Genomic DNA, 21,022 nt, shown 5'->3' on the forward strand with positions numbered 1-21,022 from the left:
CTTTTATTATTTTTCTTATATTCAATATAATATGTATTGGGGTTTGGTAAGTGTTGATATCTTACACGATAAGATAGTAATATTGTGGTTATATTCTAATTAACTATCACTTTTTACTAAAATTTATCAATAAATTACTGATTCAGATAATATGATCATTAGCATAGAAGGAAATGAAAATAAAAATTAAAAACACACAAATATTTTAATAATGATGACAAAGATAACATAGAAATACAAAATATAGGAGTAGAATTAATAAGTAACCCTTACATAATCAAAATAAATAAATAGGTTTTATGGTTTAATCCAAATGACTTATACACATACACAAAAACTCAAAAAAGATTTGTGTCTCAATTAAGGTGGCAGCACTATTCCCAAGAATATCCATCCCAACTATGAATTAGACAGTTCGATGGGACACAGTTTAATGAACCTACCACACATATATTATTATCTGTCACTCTTCTGTCATCCACTGTATGTGTCCCTTTGTAACTCGGAGAAGATATTTGTTATCTTAAAAATTGTATCACGATTAATTAAAAAAATAATATTTAAATTAAAAGTTTATTTATTAAATATTTTTTTGCTCAATTATAACACAATATATTATTAAATATTTGCTGACATCCTATTCAAAATTGCTATGATATCATTCAATTCACACTTACCCACGTTACTGTAGGTCTCTCAGACAAAATTTAACCTATTCATTATTGTTTTTTATTGCTTACGCAATGACATAAGATATTACGTAATTAACAATTTTGTTAATAATAATAATTATAGCATATACAATATTCATCTAATCATGCTACTTTATTCTCCTTGAAAAGTCAAGAATCAAAACTGTTTTAGATTAATGAATTTAAGATATAAAAAATAAGAAAGAAAATTCATTCACTCGTTAAAATAAGAAGAAAGATTCATTCACTCATTAATGAATTTAAGATATTAGATTTTTTTAGAATGAATGACTAAAATGTAGAATGAGTTAAAATTACTTATTATATATTTTCCCATTCCTAATATGAAAGTTATGATTTCTTAGGCAAATTCTTTGGTTTAGAAATTAGTAAAAATTATTTTAAATTCTATTGGAAAATTATTCTCGCTATTTATTATTTGATTAGCGTATACAAGTAAAACTTAGGAGGAGAAGCTTATAGAGTAAATATTTGAAGAGTTTGAAATTTATTTATGCATCATTAGTGTGTGATTAACTATTAGCAAAAATGATATACATAAAAACACTTGGTGAACAAATATTAAAGTGATATTTCAAATTAAATGGTTATAAGGAATATTTATATTGTAGGAATAAATAAAAAATTAAAAAAAGTAACATTATCCTGAGTGAGAAGCTGGTTTTTGGTTGCTATTATAAGAAGGAAAAGTTGGCATTTAAGAGACCCGCTTGTCTCCCTTTTCGTCTCTGCTTTCATTGCAACCATATACTATTTCTCTCTCTCTCTCTCTCACACACTGAAATTCAATTGAATTCAATTTGCCATTTCAAATCTCTACACAACAATAACTCTTGGTGCTACTGGTGCTGGTTTGGTCAAATTCCATTCCATCTATTTAATGTTACTGTGTTTAAATTTTCTTTAACATCGTTTTAATTCTCTTTCTTTGTCTTGTCTTTCTGTCTCATAAAAACAAACATTTCTTACTTTACATAACTCCTCAAATCTCAAACAACCTTCTTTATTCTATTACAATTTTTTTGTGTTTCAATCTCAGACAATATTTAAAGGGCTTACGTATTTTTTTAACAAGCTGAGGAGGTGATTTTATTATTATTATTATTATTATTCAATTGGGTTGCAGAATTTGGTTTGCTTTGAGAAATATTCTCTCTGTCTTGTTTCTTTTTACTGATTTGTAGAGTTTGATGAGCATAATTCATTTTAATTTGTTCTTTAGGATGGTTTGAATAACAGGATTTGGAAGGTTTTTGAAGGAAAAAAGTGAAGGGAAACTTTTCTTCTTTCTTTTCTGTGAATATTCTTTATATATTTGACATTTTTTAAAACAAATGAATTAAAGGAAAGATTTTGTTGTGTCACCTTCAAATTGTCCTTTATTAATTATTCAAACATGTAATGATTCAAATTTGATATTAACAAGAAGCGTTTTATTTTCTTTCCTTCCTAAACCCTCCATTGAAACTTTGCTTGGAATCTAAACTTCATCAATTTACTTAATCAATAAGGATGTATTGTTTAGTTTCATGGTATTTTTCCATCCATGCATCTCTACATTTTTCTACATTTAGAACTTGTAATTTCTAGGATTATAGTTTCAATATATCCGATGAATCATCAAGTACCTAGAGTGCCTAAAATACACATGTACTAGTGCATTTGCAAGGAAACCAAGCAAGCTAATGAAAAGATCATGTGAGAGAAAAACTAAGAGTAAACCACTAATGAATAAAACTAGGACCTGAAGTTGCTTTTTTTTTTACCAATATTTGTTCTTTGTCCCTGCTCATATGTTCCTTATTTCTTATTTGATTGTAGTTATTATATCTTGATTGAGTCTATGCAGCTTAATTCTTATCAATTTTCAGATCATTCAACACAGTGGAGAACATTACTGGTTAAGGTTCAGAGTGAAACTTTAGCAACAGTGTACACTATAATTGCAAATTGACTATTCCACATAAGTCTCATTAAATATCCATTCAAAGGGAAAGTACAAAATCCTTATATATCCTGCTTTGGTCTTATATCTAATTTCAACACAGTCATAGTTTAAAAGGGTCTCTTCAACTTCCCTTAGTAATATAAAAAGGGACCTTTTTTGACATGGCTACCAACCAACTCATGATCATGCCTCTGTTACTACTGATCTTCCTACTACACATAGCCTCTGTGGCTTCATCATATCTCCAACGTGGGTTTTACTCAAACACATGTCCCGAAGCGGAATTCATAGTCCGAGATGTCATGAAGAAGGCCCTTATCAGAGAACCAAGAAGTGTTGCCTCTGTTATGCGCTTTCAGTTCCATGATTGCTTTGTCAATGTAAGTTACTTATACTAGCATAAAAAATCAATCTCATATTCTCCACTATGGAGAGTCGATCACATTTAGGTCAGCTCAATTTCTAGATGTAAATGGAGGTCAACAAAAACAACATGTAAAATGATTAAGAAATATTTAGAAATCAATGTTTTGTTAAGAACATGATTTATAATAGAGTATATGATGACATTCGGTCCATGTAGCGGATCCATCTAATGAGATTAGGCTTGGTTGTTGTTGTATTAGCCGATCCAACGTGAAAGTTTTATACATTGTTTTAGACTGTCAATTAGTCATACATGGCTACCTTATGATGGGCTACAATGTCACTGCATCAAAATTAATCTTGTAATAATTTACATTTTTTCTCCCAAATGACCAATTTGATTTTTGAAGGGGTGTGATGCATCTATGTTGCTTGATGATACACCAACCATGCTTGGGGAGAAGCTGGCCCTCTCAAATATAAATTCGCTAAGATCATTTGAAGTTGTTGATGAAGTCAAGGAGGCCCTGGAGAAGGCTTGCCCTGGTGTTGTTTCTTGTGCTGATATCATAATCATGGCATCTAGAGATGCTGTTGCACTGGTTGCTACTCTCTCATCTCTACCTTTTCCTTTCTGTATTGGCTTTCTTACAGAGAAATTGGTGTCTTGTGTTTTCGAAGTTAAATGCATTAATCTGAATTAGCTATATGCACCTCTCTCTGGTATGCATTATGAAGAGAGATTAGGATAAATGATATGAATATGTGCATATTTTTAACTCTGTAATCTTTTCATTGATTTTTTTTACTTCATCCAATTTATCAATGTAAATTTCATTGAATGGTTAAGACTTCATGTGCAACTTGCAAAGGAAGTAACTTTTTGACTTGTATATTGCAGACAGGAGGACCTTATTGGGAGGTGAGGTTAGGGAGATTGGACAGCTTGACTGCAAATCAAGAAGACTCAAACAACATCATGCCTAGCCCAAGAGCCAATGCAAGTGCTCTCATTGACCTCTTCCACAAATACAACCTTAGTGTTAAAGACCTTGTAGCACTCTCCGGATCTCATTCTATCGGCCAAGGTCGTTGTTTTTCCATCATATTTAGGCTATACAATCAATCCGGAACTGGAAAGCCTGACCCTGCCATTGATCCAGAGTATAGAAAAGTGCTAAACAAACTATGCCCACTAGATGGTGATCAAGAAGTGACAGGGAACCTTGATGCCACACCAGTAGTGTTTGATAACCAATATTTCAAGGACTTGGTTTCAGGAAGAGGGTTTCTCAATTCTGATCAAACTCTTTTCACTTTCCCTGAAACAAGGAAGTTTGTGAAGTTATATAGTAGACATCAAAATGAGTTTTTTGAAGCATTTGTGGAAGGAATGTTGAAAATGGGTGACTTGCAATCTGGTAGGCCTGGCGAGGTTCGGAGGAACTGCCGAGTGGTCAATGCTCGCCGGACTCATTTGCTGCTTGAATCTCCAAACATTATGGAGAATCAACATGTAGCAATAATATAATAGATGATGTTGTCTGTTGAATAATAGTGACTATAAAATAACAAACTATATGACCCATGTGTTTATATGACTCATGTGTCATGGCTTATTTTAGTACATATAATGAGTTATGTTATTCTATGCTTGATATATTTATGAGTAGAGTAGTAAATGACACGAGGTTTAAGTGAGATATTTTATTCTGTGCATGCTTAGGAAGGGAAACATGCATTTAATCACAGGATATGGAACTTTCACTGATCATCAGTTTTAATGATGTGCTTAAAGCAGTAATATATTAATTGAATTTGATAAATACCACAAGCTGAATGGATGAAAAACTTTAGTGACGACCTACCACATCACATGTGAGATTGAGACATGTTATATAGAGGGGGAATGAGAAATTAAGAAAATGAGTGATTTTTTTCGTATAATCAAAGGTATACATTCACCTGAGTAATGAACTAACCCATTTTGGAACGTATGGTCTCCTCACAAGTGTCGTTCCTATAAATTAAACCCTTAGCTTTTTAGTTTACTTGGGGATCTAGCGAGACTTAGTAAAAAATAAGTGATTACCAAAGGAAGACAAATCCTCTAATCATGTCACGAAGTGCCTTTTTTATTGTAGTAAAGTGAGAAAATATTTGGAATGCAAAAGATATACTTCAAACTGGAGATTAAATGTCAAAATTCAAACCATATTTATTCTATCAAAAGTCAAAACTACTTTTAACAATCATGAAAGCATAAATCAATCATCACAAACTGTTCTCAATCAAACTAAGTTGCAAAACTCAGTTTTAGACATGGTCACAAACAAGCACTAACAATCATCAACGGCTTGGAGCGCCGATTTAGGCATTTAGAATCCCCAAATATTGTTCACAATTAAACAAATAAAACAATTTGGATTAGGTTGCCTGAACCAATCATTATATTGTTAGGTTTCGAGCAATCTTCTGTAACTTCAAATTCCAATCATGTTTTAATGTTAAATATATTTCTTTTTAATTTTAGAAGAGTTATGAAGCCCCCAAAACAATCCAAAATCGATGAGAATGTAAATATCATATTTTAAACACCAAAGATTGTAAACATAAAGTGTGCAATAATAACTCAAGTGTTTGATAGCAACATACCCTTAAATTTATGCATTGTGTCAATTCAAGTGCTATACTCAGTTTGATCACAGTATTTGACAGAGTACTTACAGTTACAAAAAGCTGAAATCAACTTTAACAGAGACAAAATAAAACCTTTCCCTTCAATAGTTGAAAGCAACAATAGGACAAAATAGAAAGATCATTCTTCACCCCAGGGTCTTTCTTCAACCTGCAAACATTTTCTGTCATGCCAACAACAAACCTTACACCGTGGAATTCGATTCATTCTTGCTTCAAGAGAAGCTTCATGAATGCCTTTATTATTTTCAACCCAGTACAGTTACCAGGACTTCTCTGAATACATTTTCCCTGCTGTCCTAAGGATGAAATACAATATAGAAAGTACAAAAAATCAAAAAATATTAAACCAAACTTTTGCAAGATCACTATAGGCTAAACATACAACAAAACCTTTACATACTCTAGCCGTCCCTTTTGCAAGATTTTCTGCAATCTCTCCGTTCAAAATAAACGAATCCAAATACTCACCATAGGATGGATGTTACGAAAATCTACAATCTCAGCAGTAACTCATCACCCTGATACTTGAACAATGATAGAAAGCAAGCTACCCCAACAAATCCAAAAGGGGTGGTTGCTCAGAGTGCGACTTGGTGTTAGAGGACCGAGTGGTTGAGCCAGCTCCCCTCCCTCTTCCTCGTCCTCTACCCACTGACGTTGAAGGAGGTGGTGCGAGTTTAGGTGCAATCTGTTCATTCGTGTTGGAAGCAAACATAGATCCAAGATCTGTTGACTTGACGTTATTATATGAAACATTTGATGCTGGAAAGTGGTGACTTTGTTTTAGAGACGCAAGAGAGTTCTGAGGTTTGAGACCATCATTCAGGGTACTGGTGGTTGAACTAGCATTCCCTAGGTTCAAACTGACAGGCTCTGAATTTTTTTGGGAATTAACAGACCAAATGTTGTTGGATTGGAGACCCATACTCCTTGAAGTGCTAGTCATTGAGTTAAACCCAAAGTTGTTTGGTGGCGTTCCTAAATTACCATTGATGGAACTTCCAGACCCACCTGATAATGAGCCACTAGGACGCGGAGGCCAATCAGCAAAAGGATCACCATCTTCAAGATTAGATGTGGATAAGGTTCCTGCTGCTACTGCATGATTTTCAGCATCACCATACTGCGGGGTAACACCAACAGGTGCACGAGGTGGCCACTCTAAATCCACAGAGGGGCATGACTTGGTAGTCTGCTGATTAGATACACCAGATAACGGCGCATGGTTTTGTAAAGATGTTACTTGACCAACTGGGTTGCCCGGCACAGATTGACTGGTTGTATGAATAGAATTCTGGACAGAAGTGGCAATACCCTTTGCTGTAGGACCCCAATCTTCATCCCATGTGCTGTTTTTTGCTGAAGCAACAGCACTGTTTCTTGTCCTGGAGGCTTCAGATTGTAGCTCATTAAGTGCTCGAGATATTTTTACCTCTGGGATTCTAGAATCTGTCACAGCTACTCCTCGCTTCTCTTCTATCTTCCTGTATGAACAAAACTTGAGAAAGTAATTCAAAGACAAGGTTTGGGCAGGGGACGAAACAGAGGTAATGACAAAAGACAGCATGTAATAAGAAAATTACTGGAGCATGTCCTTGACGAAGAGCATATATTTCGCAAACTGCTGAACGTTTAGCTGTTGAGCTGTCAGGAGGGGCATTATCAATGGAAGAACATGCTCAGCAACAAATTCTACTCCATACTGAACAAAAGAAATCAAACAAAACTTAGCTGCAACTCTATATATCATCGATTGTACCAGTTAATAACCTAAAAAAACTGTAATTCAAGTGTCTGGCCCATTCTTGTGATTTGTGAATATCACCTGCTTATAAATAGAATTTGCAACCCCTAGTGTACACATAAGAGTTGGCGGAGAACGGTCAACTGCAGTACATCGCTGAATAGTGTGCAAGATGTCCAAGACAGCATGTTTATCAAGCCGGTTAATCATGTCTCCTAGGCACAGTAAAGCATTGACTCTAACCTGTCAAACAAAGAGAAACATAAAGATTAGGAGGGAGCAGGGGCCCATGGAAGAATCAACGATTAGGAGCAGGGTGGGCAGTTCTTAAGCTGTTGCTGAAATCATGTGGAACAAAATATAGATGTTTAACATGTAGAACTCAAAAAAAGAATTCAGCATAATTGTTGGGATATGAACAAAGTAAAATGTTTTTATTGTTATGATTTCAGTAACAAGTATAAATTTATTAGAAAAATGAAATATTTCATAAATTACATTTTGAGTGTTTAAGCTATAAAAAAATCAGGATTAAAAAAGAAGTTACATATCCAAAGATCAGCATATTGTGCAAAACAGTTAGGATAGGTAGACTGATGCAGCACCCATTTGAGTAGTCATGCAAAATAAATTCTCACATAATCATGATATAGTTATGCCTACCAACTAGTTTCTTATACTGCTCTATGTAAACTAAAGCTCAAGCTATTTTGGCCAAGTAGAGCTTTGTGTACAGAAAGACATCAAATACACCATATTAACCAGAGGCATTGTAACTAAAGGCAAAAGTTCAAACATACCGCAGCAACTGTCGTTTTAAGTGCTAAGCCATGCACACGGGGTAAAACCACTTGTTTCACCAGCTGAAAGGGAAATATATACACGAATATTAGAAACATGATGGATATTTTCTGCTCCAATACCAAACATTTGAATTTAAGTAAGCAGAATTTAACAAACAAACAAAAAACATTGGCTACCTTCAGCCAGTAATATTTAATTATTTATCTAAACTCTCTAAGACTGTAACCAAAGCAGTGATGACGGATGAGCCCAACCACACAAGGGTTGTCTGATACTGGGCTGGGCAACAGTAGTGTTGTATAATAATATAAAGCTCAAGGGCGTGATAAGCTAGCAAATGAACCTTTTGGTGTAACAGCAACATTTTCCAAATCTAAAAAGTGGAAGGCAAAGTGAAAATAGACCAAAATGGAGGTGATTATCTAAATTTTCCTTATTATGATAATATTCAAGCAACAGATTTTTTAGGAGAATATAGAATTCTACTAATGTTTCAAACCCAATAATGGATGCACAAACTATTACTGTTACAAGTTTCAATTATCAAAATATGTGACTTCCATCCATAAAAGAAAATAGTTTCATAGTTTTTTATTAATGATTATCAAAAGTCCCCACAACTTCAAAATTCAAACAATGGAATGTAAAGTGTGTAATCAAAGGTCACAAAAAACTCTAGCAAACATCTGCTATTTTAAAACAACTCATGCCTACTCAGTATGTCTGGCAGGAGTATAGCACTCACATGGGGATCAAGTTCTTTGGCAAGGGACACAGATTTTTTCAGGACCTCTTCTTGTAAACGAGCATCATTATCATCATAGGCCCGAATAATCATAGGAAGAACATGTGAAACTAAATCCTCTTGACTGGTCTAAATGGACAATGAAAACAGTGTAAAAGTTAGAAGAAACATAGACACTAGATGCAAAAGATTCTTCAATCATCCAAATAAAGGAACTGCAAATGAACTTACAGTTACCTTGTTTATTATATGCTCAGCATGCTTCACAAGTAGTAACAGTGTCTCACCAGAAGCAGTGTTCAGGACAGGTACAAGGGCTGGAAGTGTTGATTGCTCAAAATCATTCTTGTCCTGAAAAAAAACTTAAATATCATATATTTTTCCTATTCATTTCAATGAACTTAATTTTTTTTATCAAAAAACCTTAAAATAGCATTCCATTTTGTCCTTATATGAATATGAATTTTATATACTAATCATACCCTACCCTTCCCTTACTAATCAAACAAACCAAAAAGGAATCCGTTGTTACAACTATAGTCTATAACATTAACTCATTATGTAGCTAATAAATTGAAATATGAACTTCAAATTCGAAATAAATATTCAAAAAGGAAAAAGATAAAGATCATCAATCTGTACAGTTTTTAAAGAATGTATTTAAATAAACATAATTGTTAAAGAATGTATATAAATATGTCAAGTTAAATAATATATCAGTTTATATAAGAAAAAAAACTGCACTGAGTTTAATCATTAATGACAAAAAAATATTTTTTGTTTTTTTGAAAATGATAAACAATAATTTGTTATCAGTGAAAAATTTAAAACAATAGTGTAACATATTACTATTAGTCTGTTCCATCTTGGGCTTTTTAAAGACATGTAGTATAATATTTCTTTCTTTGGACAAAAGGGTTAGGCCTGTTAGTTTAAACAGTTTTTAAAAACAAGATGTGATCACTGTCAATGTAAGAGAGGATCGACTGTGGTAGAAAAAGCCTTGTCAAGGGCTCTGTGAAAGGAACAACCGGAAAAGGGGAGGTATGTCATGCAAAACGTGAGTGGTGTGCAGTCGTAAGAAACACTGCTAAATCACAATTCATGCAATTCAGCATGTGTTCCTGGCACAGAAACAATACTCATTGCGATCTGCATCACTGAGTTGATGAACCGAATCAAATTGCATGTATTCTTGCAATTCTAACTAGCTTATTCAGGAGCAGCCATGAACAGCTACGTTTTGGTTATTACTGTCATTTTTCAGTATCACATGCATGATGTATACTTTCAATACAATGGTGGATTTTTTGAAATATTCACCCTAAAAAACATATTTATTGGAGCAAGATTGGTTTTGGCATACAATGCTCTCAAAACAAGCTATGACTAGTATTTTGGGCATTCAATGAAAGTGATGAAAAAAGAGACAGATTATTACCTGAGACTCGGCAATAGTTAGAACCATTGGTAGAATCATGGGCTGTATCACCACATTCCTAAGTTCTGCACAAAGTGGTGGAAGGACCTGCATTGAATTTTATGTGAGTAAGTTACATCCAAGACAATAATATTAAAGTATAACTCAAAATTCAAGCATCAGAAGCTAATCACATATTAGAGAAAAAAGAAAGTAAAAAGAGAGAAACATGTTACATGAGTATTAACATGTGCAACAGTATTCCTAAGTGCATTAAAGATTTGTGAGATCATATTCTCATACTCAACTTGGGTCGAACACATACTCATAAAAGCTAGGACAAAAGACTAAAAGCATTTGACAGAGTGTACAGAATTATGTACCGAGAAAGTGAACTGACATAAAATTATCTAACCGAGATAAATAATGAATCCTCACTAAATTACATAGCCAAACAGCATACCTTGTAACGCAATACACGGGAATCAAAATCTTTCCACATATCTGACAATGCTTTTAAGAACTCGGATTTCTGCATGTTATCTCTTTCCTGAAGGAAAAGAATACACATAATCAAGAACTTCAAAGTCTACTTCTGCAAGTTTTCACTTCTGTGATGCAAACAAGCAAGACAAAAATTCTTACGAGCATGTGATCGAGGAAGCGCAGAGCACGCAATCTAGTGTCGTTCCGAAAAAATGGCGAGCCTGCAAAAATAAGGGGCATGTGTCCTGTAAAACTACAAACCTAACAAGACACCTATCATATAAAAAAATCTTAATACAATAAGTTCAAACAGCTCCTAACAGTTGCCTGTCAAGGTAGGCTAGGTACCTAACTCATGAGTCATGAATTGTAAAATGTAATTTGATTACTCATTGTTACATCTGACAAAATAATGATCTTTCTCCAGATCAGGCATCAAAAGTTTTTTTAATTAATAAAGACCCACTGGAATTTTATTCATATGAAACTCCCAACAAAATGCTTTCACTGTTTTTTGGTGCCAATGCCACTTCTATTTTTTATATCAAAGGAAAGGAAAAAAATATTTTGAATCAGCAAGCCACCTTTTACCTATAATTTCTTTAACGATAATAAATAAAAACCTTAACCTGTAAAATCCATCGCTGTTGGTCTGGTAGACTCATTTGGAGAGAGCATCCTTGTCAAGTCTGGAACCAGTTCCGATGGGATAGATGAGAAAGCGTCACTTGATAAGTAAGTCAAGGTATTCGTGAACTGCATAAGTAGAAAAGCAGAATTTCATTTACTTCCTAATGAATGAAACCATATAGCCTGCATCATTATCACCAAGTAATAAAATTCTAATAGTTTTTTCTTTGTTATCATTAAAATGTATATAGAATGACCTATAAAAAACAATTCAATAAATGAAAAAGTGAACCATTTCTTTTGCAATGGCTGTATACTTATATTCAAATGCATGTGTGGCATCCAGTGAAATGGTTTCAATCATTGACAAAAATGCATTTGTTCTTTTAGAGACTAGACACATGTAACCATTGCAATGAATGCCTATTTAGAAAATTTTGAAAGAACATGGTATATAATGTTCAGTATGTTCAGCATCAACTTTAATTTTTGCACAATACCGTTTTTTCACGATTGCAATTGATTCACCTAAAATGCATGATACTAGCCATTATCTCTCTAACCAGTTATGCTAAATTGCATGAAACAGAAGCTTGAAAAAATTCATCAGATGGAGAGCATCTTATTACATATTTAAGTCCTGTATATAAAAATATACCAAGGTTCAATTTAGGCCATAATAATCCTCTTTCCATATGTGGTGCAGGTTTAAGTTTTTGTTCCACCATCAATATTCCCTAATTTCAAGCAAAAAGTACATCTAGGGCTAATCTAAAGATATGAATAGTGTTCAGGATGCAGAGTACTGATCCAAAGCGACCAAATCCAGATCAGGGAACCCTAGACATTCTTCAAGGACCCTTTTACAATGTACAAAGTGAAAGCTACAGATAAAGTATAATCCGATAAGGAATTAATATTAAGAATATATCAGCAAATCAGCACTATGAACCAAAATATGTTCATAACTAATCATTTTGCTTCTCAATTAAACAAGAAAGAAAAGAGAGGGGATAAGGGGCAGTTATGTCCTTTTTGTACAAAGAACATGAAGAATCCTCAAGAAAAATGAAAGGCCAAATAGACTCCAATGCAGCAACTTCATATAAAATCAAGCATTTGATAGAATTCATACATTATTGATTATTAATCAACAGATGAGCATATTTAGATATCTAAAATCATTCATTTGTGTAAAGAATAGAAGATGAAAGAAAAGAAAGGAGAGAGAATTGAATTTCTTATTTGAGAATACTTTCTCTATTTCTGACTACAATAAATGGAAGAGATTAAGCTTCTATTTAAAGAAAAGCTAAGTTGTTGAGGCAGTTACTTTGACAGTTGTAACTGCCACTAACAACAACTAACTACACTAACTGAACCGAGAGATATATTGAATACACAGCTTTATACATGAAGCTTAAACTGAATTAATAATAAGTTGCTGAGGCAGTTACTTTGACAGTTGTAACTGCCACTAACAGCAACTAACTACACTAACTGAATCGAAAGATATATTGACTACACAGCTTTTTACATGAAGTTTAAACTGAATTAATAATAGGCTAATTACTCTAATATTCCCCCCTGAAGCTGTGGGTGTGTTGAAAATCTATCAACCACTTTGAAGCAGTTTCCTTATAGCCAGAAACCTTGAATTAGAGAGATGTTTAGTTAGAGCATCTGCTATCTGATCTTCAGATGGTATGTGCTTTATTTGCAACAGATTGGATTGGACTCTATCTCTTACAAAGAATAGATCCAACTCAATGTGTTTTGTCCTGTGATGAAGAATAGGATTGTGTGCCATGGCTACAGTACTGAGATTATCACAGAGAACAAGAGGACATTGATGAGCAAACTTCAGTTCTGAGAGGAGAGACTCAACCTAAATGAGCTCTTGAGAGGCTAGAGCTAGGCTTCTGTATTCAGCCTCAGTGCTTGACCTAGAGACAGTTTGTTGCTTTTTAGACCACCAAGTAACAATGTTAGGTCCAACAAATAGGCAAGCACCTGAGACTGATTTTCTATCATCTGGATCTGATGCCCAATCAGCATCACAAAATGCTGTGATGGATAGAGAACAGTGAGGACTAGCTGGTCTGAGTTGTATGCCAAGGGTGAGAGAACCTTGTAAGTACCTGAGAATTCTTTTAACAGCAGTCCAGTGATGCTCCAAAGGATTTGACATATATTGACACACTTTATTGACACTGAATGCAAGATCTGGTCTTGTAATTGTGGCATACTGAAGTGCTCCCACTATGGATCTGTAAAGTGTGGGATTGTCAAAAGGTGAAGAACCTGTCTTTGTCAATTTGCAAGAAGAAGACATAGGAGTAGGTAGAGGCTTGATAGAATTCATATTAGCCTTTTTAAGGAGATCCTTGACATACTTTGTTTGAGAGAGAAATAGTGAACCATTAGTCATAGGTTTAACTTCTATGCCAAGAAAATATTCCAATGAGCCTAGTCTCTTTAAGGCAAAGGGAAAAGGTCTCTGTGTAGTCAATGCCCTGTTTTTGATGAAAACCTTTAGCCACAAGCCTTGCTTTATACCTATTTACTGTCCCATCAGGATTTTCCTTAATCCTAAACACCCATTTACAACCAATAGCTTGTTTGTCTCTAGGCAAATCAACAATAGACCAAGTGCCTAACTTTATTAGAGCATTGTATTCTTCTTGCATAGCTTGAACCCACAGAGGATCACTAAGAGCAGTTTTAACAGAAGTTGGCTCACTTTGAACAAGCAAGGCCCTAGGAACTCTAGGAACAAAAGACTTGTCAATTCCAGACTTAGAACGGGTTTGCATAGGATGAATAGACTGAGATACAAGAGGAAGAGGAAGAAGTGAAGTAGACTCAGTGTTTGTGGTTGTTGGTGACTCAGGATGTGTTGTTGAGGACTCATGGTGTATTGTTATTGGCTGATTATTAGGTGAAGAGAGAGGTGTTGATGAAGAAGAGGGACATAAAGAAGCAGAGGACTCAGTTTGTGTTTGTTGTTGTTGATGAGGAGTAGGATTAGAAGAGGATGTGGGAATGGAAAAGGTAGCACCTGAATTTGTTGTACTTCTTCGTACACGAGTAGCTGTAGTCTTGACCCGTTTTGGACGACTTTGCTCCATTATATGTGTTGAACCCGAAACTGTGTTGAATGAGCAGAGGAGGCAAACTTAACCTAGGGTTTTGATTGTATGATTCGGAATTGGATGGATTAAGGATGATGAAGAACGATTTCGGATGGTTTGAGAGGGTTAGGATGAGGTTTATTTAATCCTATTGCACTTGGATTAGTTTGGTTACTGTTTCAGAGACTCAAAGCACAAAGAGGTTGCAAAAATGTCGAAAAAAGTGCAGAACCGAGACACTGTCTGCCTTTAATGTACTAGTTTTAATCGATTAACGGGATGTTTTAATCGATTAAAACAATGTAAAATTTGAATTTTCAAAAAAAAAGTTGTCCAGGTAATCGATTAACGGGCGGTTTAATTGATTAAATCAGTAAAAAATTTGAATTTTCAAAAACTAAGCCCAGGTAATCGATTAACCATTGGCATAATCGATTAAATCAGTGAAAATTTGGTTTTTAGGTAGTAGAACGGTTTCGACTTTTTGATATTCCCAATATGACATAGGTAATGAAGCATGAGTGAGCAAGGCTAAACCAGTTTCCACTATATGCCTATGTTTTCTCTCAACAGTCCCTTGTTGATGATGACTATGAGGGCATGAAACTCTGTGAATAATTCCTAGTGAGGTTAGATATTGACTAAATGGTCTAAACTCACCCCCCGAATCACTTTGGATGGCTTTAATTTCTCACTGAAACTGAGTATGAACATACTTATGAAAGTGTTGAAAGATGAGAAGGGTGTCTGACTTTTTCTTTAGTAGATAAATCCAAGTGTGCCTGGTGTGAGCATCAACTATGGATAGGTAATATCTAAACCCTGTTTCTGAGTGGACAGGAGCAGGACCCCATAAATCCAAGTATAAAAGATCAAAAGGCTTGGCATACACAGTAGTAGAGTTTGGAGAGTGTAATTTATGAGCCTTAGCACAACAACAAGCAACACAGAAATCAAGAGATGTTTTATTAGAATGTAAAATGTTACATTGTTGCAATACATTCTTTACAGCAGCCTCATGGGCATGTCCTAGTCTATAATGCCAGAGTTTGTAAGGAGACAGACTTAGAACTAGGTAAGCTAGAATTATTTGCACATAAAGGGGATGCAGAACTGAAATTACAGTGAATTGAAGAAGGTTTAACAAGACTTGAGAAGGCATAGAGTCCCTCTGCAGTGAGGAGCCTTTAAGGAGAACCTGTTTAGTAGCCTGTGATTTAACAAGACAATGGTTAGGATGGAATTCAAAAAAGCAATGATTGTCCTTGGCAAATTGAGACACACTAAGAAGATTTTTTGTAATAGTAGGAACAAGAAGCAGATTATACAATGACATAGATATATTAGAGTCAAAAGGGGACTTAAAGTGAGCATTGCCACTGCAAGTAATAGGAGCTTTATGACCATTACCCATATAGATGTGATCAGAGGCAAACTGCTCTGTAGGATCAGCTAGCAAGGATGAATCAGCAGTTAGATGATTTGTGGCACCTGAATCTGGATACCACATGGATGTTTTGTTGAAATCTTGAACAGTGTTGGTCACATTCATTGCATAAGGTGGCTGATGAGTATCAGGTCTACCAGTGCCTTTAGGATTTGTCAAATAGTGACTTGAGGAATGTGAATTGTAGGAAGGTCTTGGTTGATTATAGGAATAGAGAGATGTTCTTGGTCTTGTATAATGAGGAGGCACTCCATAAGCAGGATTCTGTAGCACTGGAGGATGACCAAATGAAGCATAAGAGTCTGAAAACTGTTGAGCATTGTAGTTGTGGTCATAAGCAGAAGGCATTGTGTAGGAGGTATCATATGGAGCAAAATAACACCAGGTCACATCATGACCATGTCTATTGCAATACTCACAGAAGTATACTGAAGTTCTGCCAGATGACCTATTACCACGACCTCGTCTGCCAAAGCGTCCCCCTCCACGAGATCCACCATAAGTTTGATTAGATGAACCACGAAATAGAGGCATTGAAGGGAAACGTGCACGATAAGGTGGATGAGGAAGAGGAAGAGGAGCAGTGTTGGTCACAGAAGCAGGGGATTGAGTAGGAGAAGATTCAGTGGTAGCAATATTAGCAGAAAACGCATCAGACACAGTTTTGTGTTTATTTTTCACTAACCTTGATTCAAAAGTGAGAAGAAATTGCTCTAACTCATTAATAGAAGGAGGATGCATCTGTCCTTCAATAGTAGTAATGAGTGGATGAAATTCTTCATTGAGACCGTCTAGAACAAAATCAACATGTTCCTCCAAGGTAATTGGCGTTCCAATTGAAGCAAAGGAATCAGTTAACATCTTGATTTTTGAAAAATAATCAGAGATGCAATTGGAACCTTGTGAAACACTACGAAGTTGTGCCCTAAGTTGGCGACTTCTTGCTTTAGTGTGAGCATTACAAAAAGAGTGCAATTCCTGCCAGAGTTGAAAAGAGGTGGTGCATCCTACCACACGAGGTCTTATTGAATCTGAGATAGAATTCAAGAGCCACGAAAACACATTCTGGTCTTGTTCCTCCCAGCTCAAGAACGCAGGATTAACATGATGTTCATGACGATCTGATTCATGATGGAATTGTCAGGATTTAGAACAAACCTAAGTACGTGATTTGCTTTGAGAACAGCTAGCATAAACTGACTCCAAGTCAAGTAATTTTTCTCTGTGAGTTTTGTAATTGGAAGAGGAAGAGAGACAGTAGGAGAAAGAGCTTGAACCGGTGCAGCAGAAGAGAGATTTGGTGGAGAATCCATGGAAGAAGGATCAGTTGTAGCATTAGCCATAAAAAGCTCTTGATACCATGTAAAGAATAGAAGATGAAAGAAAAGAAAGGAGAGAGAATTGAATTTCTTATTTGAGAATACTTTCTGTATTTCTGACTACAATAAATGGAAGAGATTAAGCTTCTATTTAAAGAAAAGCTAAGTTGTTGAGGCAGTTACTTTGACAGTTGTAACTGCCAATAACAACAACTAACTACACTAACTGAACCGAGAGATATATTGAATACACAGCTTTATGTCCTTTTTGTACAAAGAACATGAAGAATCCTCAAGAAAAATGAAAGGCCAAATAGACTCCAATGCAGCAACTTCATATAAAATCAAGCATTTGATAGAATTCATAAATTATTGATTATTAATCAACAGATGAGCATATTTAGATATCTAAAATCATTCATTTGCCTTCACCCAACAACTTAAGCTTTTGGGAAAGTTGGTTCTTGACAGTATACAAATGTCAACCCTTTTATTAGACATTTTCAACAAATTCAGAGACAATCCATAGCAACTAGTAAGCTGAAGCCTATGAAAATTAAAAGAATCTATACATACCATCTTCACATTGTTATGGCAATCAAACAGAGGCTTTCGAGCAATTAAATGGTAGGCAAGGCATCCAAAACTGAAAATATCAGAAGAGGGCCCAGCTGAAGACGCAGTGCTCCTCACCAGCTCAGGAGCAGTGTAATTAAGTGATGGTTGAACAGGCAAAATTGAGTCCTCGATGTCATATTCCTGTACAGTAATCATAGTTAAATAAGATACAGGCCTTTTAAGCAAAATTTGCTGCTCCAGAGGATGAGAGTAGAATACAAATATACAACAGAATAATTTGTCAGGTAACCACTTATAAATGATAGCTTTTCTGGCCTTCTTAAAAATCATAGTTGAGATGCAAACTTTATTATGAAGAAAATTGTATGTTCCTTGTTAGTATTTTGGAGGATTCCATATAGTACTCACTCTTTCTAATCCTTTCGCATCACAATAAATTTCTTCTTTTATAGAAAAATATCAAGAAAATCATATCTGTCACAACAGAATGGGATACACAATCATGTGCAAAGAAGAATAATCACGGAGGCAGAGTTACAAAACACAGACATCCAAAAGCAAAAATATATAAGATTGCCAGAAATTATATCTAAAGCATTGATTTATTATGGCTAAAAAGTGGATCGAAGGAGAAAAGAGTAGGGGGGAGGGTTCCAGATGAAGCTGAAAACAAAGACCATATGCAAGAGAATTTCTCTATACAATGTTATACATAATTGCTGACTTTGTGTTATGTCAACCAAACACATATCAAGGATCCATAAAGATGAGCTAATATTTAATAAAGAATCATTAGACAACATATGCAGCTGTATGTTGATGTCAATACCAGGGAATTAATGCATTAAAGATGTCCACTAAACGAAGTCAATATAGTAAATCCTAATCTTATCCAATGTTCACTCACAGCATAATGGAAATTAGATGAGTCACCAGATGTCTGAGAAGCTGAAATTGCAAAACCGAATCCACCGAGTTTCCAGGCTCCACTCAAGGTGATAAAAACATTCTGCAAAGTATAAAATTTGTATTTAACTGAAAGTTAGTGATAAAGCAAAAGGAATAATACCAAAGATTAGCTGGCAAACCAAAAAAAGGAATGTGTATCAACAATGACAGGTGCAACATGATACATCAGCAAAAAATCCAAAGAAATAATGTTAAGATTTAATGAAATTCGCAACAAATACATAGATGCCACTAACTACAAAGAAATCTCCAAAACAATTAATTGTTCTATCGCATTTCTAATTAGATGCCACTCACTGGTAGTACTATTGAATTGCAGCACCTATTTTTATTAATGGCTGCAAATTTTATTTGAATTCAATATACTAAATATATCACTTTTCAATAAAAAATAATACTATCTTTGAATCCTTAACCAGTATCCTTATCATATAAACATTCTATCTTTCCAAAATCCTATAAGGTTGTGTTTGGGTAAACACTAAACAACTTAATAAAGCATTTATTCCATTAAGTTTTTTGATATAAGCTAAAAAGTGCTTATTGTCATAAGTATCATATTGAAATTAGCTAAAAAACTTAAAAGGAAGGTCATGAATTATTTTTTATTAGCTACTTTCATATGTTATTCTCATAAACCCAAATATATTCTCGGTAAGATATAAAAAAAGCTGCTACCTCAGGTGATATAGCTCGATGAATAAGATGAGCATGGTTGTGGAGAAAGTCCAATGATTCTGCTATCTGTAGTAAACCATGCTTCACCTCCAACAGTCCCATTTGCTGCAAAACAAAACCTTCTCTATCATCATCACCAATTAGTGAATTCAAATAACATTCCACAAACATAGTGCATATAAATGCAATGACTAAAACACATAACAAAACGATCGAATTATTGATTAAGTTCAAATCAAATACCATTCCCCTAAGCTCCTTAGGAACATTAGCAACATTATCCAAATTCCCAAGCGTATTCGCAATCGAAGCAAACAACGGTTCAGTAACCATAGCCATCGCATTCTTACTCTCATCCAACCCCTGCACCACATGCACCACACCAGGATGCCTCAACCTAACTAATTTCGCCGCATCGGTCCGAATCAAATCTAAGAACGAATCCTCCGCAGCCTTGGTCAAACCAGCACGCACTCGCGCCTCCGATAAAGCGCGCTTATCCAAAATCCAAACGCAAACGACAGGGTACTGGTGCTTCCGGGAAGGATCACGCGCTCTGGCGGAGTATAGCCTCCACGCGAGACCAGGACCAGCGGAACCGATCTGGTGGAGAAGATCGTAGTCCTGGAGGGGCTTAGGTCCGGTGACTTCTTGTACGGTGGTTGTTACGGTTTTCTCGATAACTGCGGCGGTTTTGGCTAATGCTTGGGTTAGGGTTTTCATGTTTAGCGACATTTTTAGAATGATGAAAGTGAATAGCTACGAAAGAGAGTGTTTTATATAGAAATCGCGGGGAATGGTGAAGAAAGAGAAGATGGAATTCAGATTCAGAAGTGTTTGACACGGTTGTTAGTTTTTGTTTCCATCTTGCTATGTCTCTCTTTTCTTTCTCTGCTATTCATTTTTATTTTATTTTTCTGCCGTTCTTTTGTTATGTGTTAGATTTGTCACCTACCTGTTATTGCTTGGTGATACTTTTGAAGTTTCAACTCTCTTTTTTTCATCTCCATAGATAGATGGCTCTCATCTCATGAGTTTAGAGCATTAACATGGAGAATGCTTTTATACTTGCTTGTAAAGTTATTTTATAATTTATTATTTATAATTTATTACACTTGTTTGTCATAAATTAAGAATGTTAATTTATTTTTCCTCACAAATAATGGTATGATGTTATTTTGTAGTGTTAACAAATGTATCTTATTGGAGAGTAAGCAACTAATCTTTTTTGGAATATCACACTAAGTATTATTTCCAGAAATTAAATATTTTTTGTTATGTTAGTATTTAATTGAAGCTTACACCATTAGACTAATACTTTATTATTAATCTGTGACTGC

At 34.9% G+C, this 21,022-nt stretch overlaps 2 protein-coding genes across 2 annotated transcripts; one reads left to right on the forward strand and one right to left on the reverse strand.

Annotated features, from left to right (window-relative positions):
• LOC109354978 (peroxidase 17-like) lies at positions 1,453-4,687 on the forward strand. Its single transcript, XM_019597842.1, has 4 exons — positions 1,453-1,569; positions 2,585-3,041; positions 3,438-3,629; positions 3,929-4,687. Exons 2-4 carry the CDS (start codon positions 2,823-2,825, stop codon positions 4,556-4,558), a joined length of 1,041 nt encoding a protein of 346 aa, XP_019453387.1. The 5' UTR covers positions 1,453-1,569; positions 2,585-2,822; the 3' UTR covers positions 4,559-4,687.
• Positions 5,656-20,531, reverse strand: LOC109354979 (SCY1-like protein 2). The gene is made up of 14 exons (XM_019597843.1): positions 19,926-20,531; positions 19,683-19,787; positions 18,943-19,044; positions 18,033-18,215; positions 11,556-11,682; positions 11,086-11,147; positions 10,904-10,990; positions 10,462-10,548; positions 9,258-9,371; positions 9,021-9,149; positions 8,272-8,334; positions 7,553-7,714; positions 7,311-7,429; positions 5,656-7,211 (listed from the first exon to the last, which is right to left on the reverse strand). The coding sequence occupies exons 1-14, from the start codon at positions 20,415-20,417 to the stop codon at positions 6,275-6,277; spliced, it is 2,769 nt and encodes a 922-aa protein (XP_019453388.1). The 5' UTR covers positions 20,418-20,531; the 3' UTR covers positions 5,656-6,274.

This window comes from Lupinus angustifolius, chromosome LG08, assembly GCF_001865875.1.
Source record: "Lupinus angustifolius cultivar Tanjil chromosome LG08, LupAngTanjil_v1.0, whole genome shotgun sequence".
Taxonomy (NCBI): domain Eukaryota; kingdom Viridiplantae; phylum Streptophyta; class Magnoliopsida; order Fabales; family Fabaceae; genus Lupinus; species Lupinus angustifolius.